Source organism: Cetorhinus maximus, chromosome 29 (genome assembly GCF_964194155.1).
Source record: "Cetorhinus maximus chromosome 29, sCetMax3.hap1.1, whole genome shotgun sequence".
NCBI classification, from domain to species: Eukaryota; Metazoa; Chordata; class Chondrichthyes; order Lamniformes; family Cetorhinidae; genus Cetorhinus; species Cetorhinus maximus.
This window is the reverse complement of record NC_135907.1, coordinates 2,798,427-2,809,961: the sequence shown is the minus strand read 5'-3', so window position 1 is coordinate 2,809,961 and position 11,535 is coordinate 2,798,427. Positions and strand designations below refer to the sequence as shown.

Below are 11,535 nucleotides of genomic sequence, written 5' to 3'. Positions count from 1 at the left end.
TACAGTTAATTCGTAAAGTAAATACATGCAACTTACATATATGCAACTTGTATATAAATACATGCAGCTTCCCCACCACCCCCAACCCCATGCTCCAGTCAGCATGGTGGAGTCTGGTAAAGAAAATTTTAGTCTTTCAAATGCAGACAGTTGCATTTATTTATCTATCCACCAGATGAGAAACCCCCACCTTCAATCACTGGTTGATGTGAAATAAAAACCATAGTGATGGAAAAACTCAGCTGGTCTGGCGGCATCTGCGGAGAGAGAGAGAGAGAGAGAGAAACAGTTAACGTTTTGAGTCCGATATGGTTCTTCTTCGAAACTTCCTCTGGGTCACATTGGACCCGAAACGTTAACCCTGTTTCTCTCTCCACAGAACCCGCCAGACCCGCTGGGTGTTTCCATTCCAGGTGTCCAGCATTTTACTGGTTCCTGAGAAGTTGACCAAGGGTGACAGCTCTAGGGGGGGGTGCGGGGTTCCCTCAAATGATGTCCTGCTCCTAAGGCCAAAGAAGGACAAGAAAATCGGCCAGGGTTCCTGCCCCGATTGCTACCTAGCCGTTTGCTGCTGACAGTGCAGCACTCCCTCAGTGCCACAATGGAATGTGGGCCTAAAATTTGATGCTCAAATCTCTGGAGAGGGGCTGGAACCCCTCGACCCTCTGACTCAGGAGAAGAATGTTCAAACGAAGCAGTTCTCAAAAAGGGTTATAAATCAGCTGGAATAAAAGCTTTTTTTTCTGTCGGTTAATGCCAAAAGCATGAAACAGAAACCAGGTGCAGGTCCTCGTTCTACACAGATCCTCAATTTTCCTGTTCAGTTCCTTCGTTGACATCTGCTTCTTTCGATTTTCTTTTCTGGCCGTCATCAGAGTTCACCCACTTACGACAAGAGCTTCCCCTAATGGCTCAGCAGGTTTACGTCGGCGAGGAGGTGAGATACTCAGGCCAGGCAGGCCCCAGGCTCAACCTGCAGTCTGGGCCATGGCAATGTTCGGGGGGGGTGGGCGCTACATTGCAACTCAACACCTGGGTCAGAGATATAGGGGAAAATTAGCCTGGGATTGCTACCCAGAAGGCTGATCTGGAAATATACCTCCACAGCACCCGAACCCCAACCCCCGACACCACCCTTTCTGAAGCGGATGCGCTCCAGGAAGGCTGTGATGCCCCCCAGGGTTGAGCAGCCTGTTGACAGTGGCTCACACATGAAGGACAGTCAAATGGGCAAACTTTTGGAGGGCCCATTGAACCACAGTCAAGCAAGGAAAGGAGGGGGTGTGGGCACAAAGAGGAGAACCCCAGTGGAGGAACAATAGTGGGGGAAAGGGAAGTCTCGGTGTGGTACAGACCACAAGGTAGAAGGTTTGACTGCCTGCGCCAAGCTTAACTGATCTTTGCTGAAGCAGCAACAGGGGCCCCTGCAAAATGTTCTTTCAAACCTCCTGGTGAAGGATAGTTTAAAAAAAAAATACAGATGTCACCAGGATGGGTATCACCTGGAATCGTGTCTGCAGACATGGGGTAGATGGGGGCTGACCCACAATGACACCCCTCGCGCCTACGGGATTAAGTGGCTGGTCTCCTTTCGGTCCTGGCTTCCATTAAAGAACGGTCACTGGGGTGTGATCGAGGGTAATGGGACCTTCAGGGGAAGGAGGAAACTATCAGTTTAAATCTTGTACAAGACTGTACCATCAGCTGTAAAGACTCAATACTACACAAAACTGACAGGCTGTCCCGTCCAAAACACACTCCTAGGCCCTTTACAGCCACATTTCCACAGCCTTATTATTACTGTACAACTCTTCTTATTAATAAATCATATTTTTTTGGCAGGCTGGAATTCATAACAAAAGAGCCCCAGTGTCTAATGCTTCTGTTGGCAGGATCCAGTCCCAGCCAGTTTAAACCGGTCTGATCCACTCAACCGAGCTGGAGATCTGGGACTCCCGGTTGCAGTTCTCCTCCTCCAACACCAGTCCACAAAGAGAGTAACTTACAGGGTCCAGAATTAGCCAGTTCGCGCTGGCGCAGAGCAGTGGCAGAGGGGTGCTGGGACTCACTCAGTCTACCGGTTCCTGCTTGATGTTTTCCACGGGGATCAGCAGGTTGCTGGGGTCCAGCGGTGTCGATAAGTCAACCATCTCCTCCTTCACTTGCACTGCAATGACTGAGATGGGAGAAAAATCCGCTTAGTCCAGCTGCACTGTCATGGCTAAACTTTATTAAAAAGCAGCTGAATAGAAGGATCCCAGGTCACTCGCCCTGGTCCAACATTACAGACAAACCTCCCGGCATCACTGCTCCAGACAGGGAATGCACCGGTCAAGAGGCGTTGCTGTGACAGTTGCTGAGAGGCTTGCAAGGTCTTTCAGTGTTATAAAGAGAGCTGTCCATCAGGCAAATTCACTTGCTATGAACTAACAATTCTTTTTAAAAAGTCTTATGCTCACATTGTCCATGGTCATGGCCCACTCCATCTCTTCTCCTAGAACCCTACAGCCCTCAGAGCTCCGAATTCATAAATACGTAAGAATTAGGAGCAGGAGTAGGCCTCGAGCCTGCTTCGCCATTCAACAAGATTGTGGCTGATCTGACTGTGGCCTTAACTCCACTTTCCTGCCTGCCCCCCCATAACCCTGGACTCCCCTGTTAATCAAAAATCTGTCTAACTCAGCCCTAAATATATTCAATGACCCAGCCTCCACGGCTCTGGGGTAAAGAATTTCGAAGACAAACGGCCCTCAGAGAAGAAATTCCTCCTCATCTCCACCTTAAATGGGAGGCCTCTTATTTTTAAACTGTGTCCCCAGTTCTAGGTTCTCCTCTGAGGGGAAGCATCCTCTCAGCAGCTACCCTGTCAAGCCCCCTCAGAATCTTATATGTTTCGGCAAGATCGCCTTTCCTTCCTCTAAACTCCAATGCGTAGAGGCCCAACCTGCTCAGCCTTTCCTCATAAGGCACTCCCTTCATCCCAGGAATCAGCCCAGTGAACTTCCCTTGAACTGCTTCCAATGCAAGTTTATCCCTCATGAAGCAAGGTACCAAAACTGTGCACAGTACTCCAGGTGTGGTCTCACCAATGCCCTGTACAGTTGTAGCAAGACTTCCCTTCTTATACACTCCATCCCCCTCGCAATAAAGGCCAGCATTCCATTGGCCTTCCTAATTACTCGTTGTACCTACATGTTGACTTTTTGTGATTCGTGTACAATTCCTCGAACTCTGGCCTTTTGCACACCCTCACTACCTTCAACCCAGCACGGGTGGCTGGGGGTTCGCCCATCCAGGCCCTATGCTCTGGAATTCCTCCTGTTAACCTTTCCACCCTCCTTCAAAAATACCGCTTTAAACCTCTTTCTCTGACCAAGCCTTTGAGCGCCCTCCCTGACCATTCTTTCTCTAGCCTGGTGTCCACTCTTCTTGGGGCTTGTGCCTCCCTGTCAACTGCCTCGGAGTGTCTCCGCTCCGTCAAAGGCGCCATACGAATGAAAGTTATCACTGATTCCCAAGCCCTCAGCTGTACTGCTAGGATGCGGAGAGCAACGCGGGGGCAAAAAAAAAAAAGGTGCAAAGGACGAAAAATCCAGTTCCTGCAGCATCACAGACGCCAGTCGTCAGGAAACCACGGCCCAGAGCTGTACAGGCAGGGTGACCAAAACTGATCAATTCAGAGCCTCCCCAACACCAAAAATCAAACAAAAATGCCAGAAAATACGAGAAACAGTAAATCTGTAGACAAATCTACTGAAGTGACCGAAGCAGCAATGAGTTAGAATTTTTCAGCACTTAGGCTAATTAATTTTTTTATTTGGGTCCCTCAATCTTTTAACTCCACAGTGACAAATGAATAAAAAGTTATTTTTAACTAATTGTTTCTCGGCTAAACAGAAGCTTCTCATTCGGAGTGCTGGTAGGTTTGCTCTTTTACTTAGCTGTGGTAGACACTGACAAGTACTGTGTTTACTGTCCAGCTACAGTTTCCCCGAGGAATCAGCCAGACACGAAGCGACTAAAGTCCAGATCAGGCCGGGAATATTTGTGAACTGGTTAGATTTTTACAACAATCTGGCAACTTTCATGGTTACCTGTCTGGTACCAGCCTACAAATCACTCGATTTAATAAGTCTCATTTTATAACGTGCTCAGGTGGGATTTGAACTCTCAGCCTCCGTGCTATTAGCCCAGTAAAAGACTCATGAAAATGGTTCCAGGGACAAGCAGCTGCAGTTGCCTAGATAGATTGGAGGAGTTGTGACTGTTTTCCTTGGAGAAGAGAAGGCTGAGAGGAGATTTGACAGAGGTGTTCAAAATCATGAGGGGTCTGGACAGAGGAGATAGGGAGAAACTGTTCCCAGTGGTGCATGGATCAAGACCCAGGGGACACAGGTTTAAGGTGACTGGTAAAAGAAGCAAGGAGAAACTTTTCTCATGCAGGGAGTGGTTAAGATCTGGAAAGCACTGCCTGAGTGTGTGGTGGAAGCAGGTTCAATGGAGACCATTTAAGAGGAAACTGGATTATTAAACGACGAGTAAAAATGTTCAGGGCTACGGGGAGAAGGCCAAGGAGTGGTACGAGGCAAATTGCTCCTTCAGAGTCCCAGCACAGACACGATGGGCTGAATGGCCTTCTGTGCCATAACCATTCTGTGATTCAAAGTACCATAATCACTAGGCTACTAGGCCCAGCCATGTAGCAGAGAACAGACTGGTTACTTTTTTTAAAGATATTCAAATATGTTAGGGTAATGAATAATCTAAAAACCTTGGCAGGGCACAGGTAACATAATCAGATTCCAGTTTGATTTCAGGTAACTTTAAGGTGAACCTGTGACATTCCTGGTCTGTACAGCAGGATAAACTCATTGTTTCGATGGGTTAGACTGGGTGATGGAGGCTGTACTGCGTCACGAGGGAAAAGGGAGTCTCACAGCTAAGAACTCTCAGAAACAGGAACTCTCCGGAGACCCTCCTGGTATCAGAACTTTCCTTATTTGTCAGGGCATCAGGAACTTTTTAAACAACTGTCAAAAAAAAAAAATACAAGGGCACAAATTCCACCCACCTCCGACTTTGTGGTCCTCAGCCTCCTACACTCTTCCAACGAAGCTCAATATGAGCTCAAGGGGTAGCACCTCACCTTTTGATGAGGAACCTTACAGCTTTCTGGACTCATTTGAACTCAACCATTATAGACCATAGCCAAAAATAGAATTACCTGGAAAAACTCAGCAGGTCTGGCAGCATCAGCGTCCACCGAGGCTGCCAGACCTGCTGAGTTTTTCCAGGTAATTCTATTTTTGTTTTGGATTTCCAGCATCCGCAGTAGTTTTTTGTTTTTATAGACCATAGCCACCGCTCCTATTTTCCTGGATGGCAGTTGTTGGTGATGATTCTGCTGTTGCCATTTACACCTCCTCTAGACCCACGGTGGGTTTCTTTACTTGCCCCAGTACCGCCCCCTTCTGCCTTGCCCCATCATCGCTTTGGTCATTGAACATCCTTCTTTCCACTAGATCACTTCCCTGTTAACTCAATACAAAGCTGGTTGGTGAAGCAGGAAATTAGGTGCTAATCTTTGTTCTTAATTCTGCATTTATTTACAGAATGTAACATTACAAATGTCTGCCTCCTCTTTAACCAACACCTCATGTCCCAGAAGTCTCTTGCATAAACGAGAAACAAATGAACCAATTAATTAATTATCACCCCTTAAAGGGGCATTGTAACAAAAATTAAAAAGCAGTAACAGAAACCTACTGAATTACATTAAAATAATGTTATCGGGCCTGATGATGCACCCCAGCCCCTGTGGTCCCCACAGGTCACGGAAGGTCTCAAGCATAGTGGTGGACAGGGCATTCTCCCTCTCCATGGACACCCGGGCATGGACGTAACCACGGAAGAGAAGCAGGCAGTCGGGTCGAACCGGTTAAAGAGGGGCTACAACCTCACGTAACCTATACATACATGGAAGTCAGACTCCGAAAGGAAGTCTCTCTATATAAGTACTCAAGATACTGAATCAATCAATGCCCTCCAACTCTATATCCTTAACCTTAATATTACAACAAACATACCATTAATATTAATATTCCCTGTCTCTGAGCTTGCTTAGAACCTAATATAGGTTCAAAACTAGAACGATTATCAACCTGAAACACCTACCACTATTTGCCCTCTGCACAGATGCTGCCTGACTTGCTGAGTATTTTCTAGCATTTTGCTTTTATCTGATTTCCAGGCGCTGCAGAATTTTGCTTTTGTGTTCTGCCTGTACAAAGAGAAAAGCTGCTGTGTAGAAGCATCAGTTACAACACAGAAAGGTGCCATTCAGTCCAGTCAATTCGCGTCGAGGTTCACACACTACCCGAGGATGCACTTCTTCACGGTAGGGGGCATCTCAAACCTTCGACCCCCCCGCCCCACGAAAAATCTGCTGAGGTCATTTGAAAATTTCAAAACTGAGATTGATTTTTTTTTTTGGTGAGGCAATCATAATAAGGGTTATGGAGTCGACTGTAGCTACATGAGCAGGTCAGGGGCTCACCTCCTGACTCCCCAAAGCCTGTCCACCAACCACACGGCACAAGTCATGAGTGTGATGGAATATTCCCCACTTGCCTGGATGAGTGCAGCTCCAACAACACTCAAGAAGCTCGATACCATCCAGGACAAAGCTGCCTGGTTGATTGACACCCTATCCACAAATACTCCACCCACTGACGCACAGTGGCAGCAGTGTGTACTATCTACAAGATGGACTGCAGGAATTCACCAAGGCTCCTTAGACAGTATCGCCCAAACCCATGACGACTACCATCTAGAAGGACAAGGGCAGCAGACATATGGCAAGTTCCCCTTCAAACCACACACCATCCTAACTTGGAAATATATCACCGTTCCTTCACTGGCACTGGATCAAAATCCTGGAACTCCCTCCCTAACAGCACTGTGGGTGTACCTACACCACATGGACTACAGCGGTTCAAGAAGGCAGCTCAACACCACCTTCTCACAGAATCACAGTGCAGAAGAGGCCCTTCGGCCCATCGAGTCTGCACCGACACGTGAGAAACACCTGACCTACCGACCTAATCCCATTTACCAGCACTTGGCCCATAGCCTTGAATGTTATGACGTGCCAAGTGCTCATCCGGGTACTTTTTAAAGGATGTGAGGAAATCTGCCTCCGCCACCCTCCCAGGCAGTGCATTCCAGGCCATCACCACCCCACTAACATGCCCCTCCGCCTTCAGAGATCTATGGACACACACACCAAGGTCCCTTTGTTCCTCAGAGCTTCCTAGTGCCATGCTATTCATTGAATACTTCCTTGTCAAATTACTCCTTCCAAAGTGTATCACCTCACACTTTTCAGGGTTAAATTCCATCTGCCACTTATCTACCCATTTGACCATCCCGTCTATATCTTCCTGTAGCCCAAGATACTCAACCTCACTGTTAACCACCCGGCCAATCTTTGTGTCATCCGCAATCTTACTAATTCTACCCCCCACATAGTCATCTATGTCATTTATATAAATGACAAATAATAGGGGACCCAGCACAGATCCCTGTGGTACGCCACTGGACACTGGCTTCCAGTCACTAAAGCATCCTTCTGTCATCACCCTCTGCCTCCTACAACTAAGCCAATTTTGAATCCACCTTATCAAACTTGCCTTCTTTATAAGTCTCCCATGTGGGACCTTGTCAAAGGCTTTGCTGAAATCCATATAAACTACATCAACTGCACTATCCTCATCTACACACCTGGTCACCTCCTCAAAAAATTCAATCAAATTTGTTAGGCATGACCTCCCTCTGACAAAGCCATGCTGACTATCCCTGATCAAACCTTGCCTCTCCAAGTGGAGATAGATTCTCTCCTTCAGAAATGACATGAGACTCACTGGCCTGTAGTTCCCTAGCTTATCTTTAAAACCCTTCTTTAATAGTGGAACCACATTAGCTGTTCTCCAGTCCTCTGGGACCTCCCCCTTGGCCAGAGGGGAATTAAAAATTTGGGTCAGAGCCCCTGCGATCTCCTCCCTTGCCTCCCTCAGCAGTCTGGGACACAAAGCATCCAGACCTGGAGATTTGTTCACTTTTAAGCCTGCCAACACCTCCAATACCTTGTCATTCCCTATATCAATTTGCTCAAGAACCTCGCAGTCTCTCTCCCTGAGTTCCATACCTTCATCCTCATTCTCTTGGGTGAAGACAGATGTGAAGTATTCGTTCAACACTCTAGCGATGTCCTCTGGCTCCACTCATAGATTGCCCCCTTGGTCCTTAATGGGCCCTACTCTTTCCCTGGTTATCTTCTTCCCATTAATATACTTATAGAATATCTTGGGATTTCCCCTACTTTTACCAGCCAGAGCTTTCTCATATCCCCTCTTTGCTCTCAAGGGCGATTAGGGATGGACAATAAATGTTGGCCCAGCCAGTGACACCCACATCCCGTAAATGAATAAAAAAAGAATCAATGCATGTAGTTAGATCAAGTTACAGATAAGAATATATGAGTAGGCCATTCGGTCCCTCAAGCCTGCTTCATCATTCAATAAGATCACGGCTGATCTTCTGCCTCGACTGCACTTTCCCTTGCATTCTCATTCCTTTGATTGCCCAAGAGATCATAAATCTGTCTATCTCAGCCTTGAATTAACCTACAGGTCCACAGGTCACTGAAAGTGGCAACGCAGGTGGATAAGGTAGTCAGGAAGGCATATGGCATGCTCGCCTTCATCGGCAGGGGTATTGAGTATAAAAGCTGGGAAGTCATGCTTGCAGCTGTATAGAACCTTGGTTAGGCCACACTTGGAATATTGCGTGCAATTCTGGTCGCCACATTACCAGAAGGATATGGAGGCGTTGGAGAGGGTGCAGAGGAGGTTTACCAGGATTCTGCCTGGCCTGGAGGTTAGTAGCTATGAGGAGAGGTAGGAGAAACTCGGAGCGTTCTCACTAGAGCGACGGAGATTGAGGGGCGACTTGATAGAAGTTTACAAAATTATGAGTGGCATGGACAGAGTAGATAGTCAGAAGCTTTTTCCCAGGGTGGAAGAGTCAATTACTAGGGGACATCGATTTAAGGTGAGAGGAGAAAACAATAGAGGAGATGTGCAGGGCAAGTTTTTTACGCAGAGGGTAGTAAGTGTCTGGAATTCGCTGCCAGAGGAGGTGGTGGAAGCAGGTACGATAGTGGTGTTTAAGAGGCAGCTTGACAAATACATGAATAGGATGGGAATAGAGGGATACGGACCCCGGAAGTGCAAAATGTTTTAGTTGACGGGCAATATGATCGGCGCAGGCTTGGAGGGCCGAAGGGCCTGTTCCTGTGCTTACTTTTCTTTGTTCTTTGTTCTTGAATCTATTCAACGATGGAGCATCCACAACCCTCTGGGGTAGACAATTCCAAAGATTCACAACCCTTTGAGTGAAGTAATTTCTCCTCATCTCAGTCCTAAATAATCGGCCCCTTATCCTGAGACTGTGCCACTGTGTTCCAGATTCCCCAACCAGGGGGAATCACCAACCCCTCTCAAGCCCCTTTGTAGGTTTCAATGAGATCACCTCTCATCCTTCTAAACTCCAGAGAACATAGACCCAATTTGCTCAGCCCCTCATCATAGGACAACCCCCTCACCTCAGGAACCAAACCAGTGAACCTTCACTATATGGCTTCCACAGCAAATATATCCTTCCTTAAATGTGGCTGTGTACAATATTCCAGATTTGGTCTCACCAAAATCCTATACAACTGGAGCAAGGTCAGTGGTGATGTAATTGAATGGCAGAACAAGCTTTAGGGGCTGAATGGCCTCCTCCTGTTTCTATGTTCTTTCCTAGTCCTGATCACATTTCCCCACCCTATCTCTCAGAATCACAGTGCAGAATCTGCACCGACATGTGAGAAACACCTGACCTACCTACCTAATCCCATTTACCAGCACTTGGCCCATAGCCTTGAATGTTATGATGTGCCAAGTGCTCATCCAGGTACTTTTTAAAGGATGTGAGGCAACCCGCCTCCACCACCCTCCCAGGCAGTGCATTCCAGACCGTCACCACCCTCTGGGTAAAAAAGCTTTTCCTCACATCCCCCCATAAACCTCCTGCCCCTCACCTTGAACTTACGTCCCCTCGTGACTGACCCTTCAACTAAGGGGAACAGCTGCTCCCTATCCACCCTGTCCATGCCCCTCATAATCTTGTACACCTCGATCAGGTCGCCCCTCAGTCTTCTCTGCTCCAGCGAAAACAACCCAAGTCTATCCAACCTCTCTTCATAACTTAAATGTTTCATCCCAGGCAACATCCTGGTGAATCTCCTCTGCACCCCCTCCAATGCAATCACATCCTTCCTATAATGTGGCGACCAGAACTGCACACAGTACTCCAGCTGTGACCTCACCAAGGTTCTATACAACTCCAACATGACCTCCCCACTTTTGTAATCTGTGCCTCGATTGATAAAGGCAAGTGTCCTATCCCTTGTTCCTTCATCCGCCTATTCCACTTGAGTATCACTCAGTTCCTGCCTAAACCACTAATCCCGGATGTGAATCCCCTCATCCTCACAACTCTCTGTATAAAGACATTTTTTCTGTTCTCGGATCTAAATCTTTTTTCTATAATCCCCACTTTCTTGGCCCCATCAACAGAAATATTCTGCTTCTATCCACCCTGTCTTATCCCTTTATCATGTTAGAAAGCTCGACACCCCATAATCTGCATGATTTTCACAATTTTCCTAATACTTTTATATTAGTAATTATATTTCTTCATCCCAGGACCCAATTTGAATCCCTCGATCTATTCTACCTGGTAACTCTCACCATGTGCAATTCTGCATTTACTTTGTGAAATGGAGCATTTAGAAAAAGAGAATTAATCCCTTAAGTGATTGGCTGTTTGCTAATATTCATGGCAAAACATTTCATGATGCACCTTGAAAATTGCTGAAATGAGAGACATGTTGCCATCTCGCACTCATCGGGACAAACGCAAGAATGCCAAATTTCAAACGGTCTCAACAATTTATACCGTAAGGGAAAAGGGTGCTGATTGGTCGAGGCATCGCTCATAATAGGCAGAGTACAGACCATACTCAACCAACCTGCACTTGCAAAACACAGAACAAAAAACAAAGCGTCTACTGTTAGATGTGATTGGGCAGAACTTGCTGAACAATCCTGAGTGCGCTAATAGCTACACTAACAAGGAATTTAAAATAATCAGTCAAACTCGTAACATGGCTCATTTACACTTGCTAGAAGCGGTATACGTTCACACACAGGGAACCGGTGGAATATGTTCAAGCCTTGTGCCTTTTTTTGAATTACCCGGGAGCTTGGGGAACCTGTCGCGACCTGTTGCTTTCTCCATGGCAATGCCTTGCTCAATCAGAGTCGACGTGCCAACCAATCAGCAAACTTTTCTCCTGTAGTATAAATTGTTGTTTGAAATTTGACATTTATGCATTTGTCCTGATGAGTGCAAGGCAAAAAAGGTTCG

The 11,535-nt window shown here is 46.7% G+C and overlaps 1 protein-coding gene across 4 annotated transcripts in view; it reads right to left on the bottom strand.

The window, feature by feature from the left end:
• Positions 1 to 748: 748 nt before the first annotated feature.
• The window catches only part of LOC144669555 (lethal(3)malignant brain tumor-like protein 2), a 92,135-nt gene continuing 81,348 nt past the window's right edge, over positions 749 to 11,535 (bottom strand). For 3 of the 4 annotated variants that reach the window (XM_078532042.1, XM_078532041.1, XM_078532044.1), the window contains one exon: positions 749 to 2,176. In XM_078532042.1, the coding sequence (XP_078388168.1) occupies positions 2,070 to 2,176 (107 nt within the window). In that variant the 3' untranslated portion in view covers positions 749 to 2,069. The remainder of the gene's footprint in view (positions 2,177 to 11,535) is intronic. The other variant, XM_078532043.1, reaches the window with a different exon arrangement.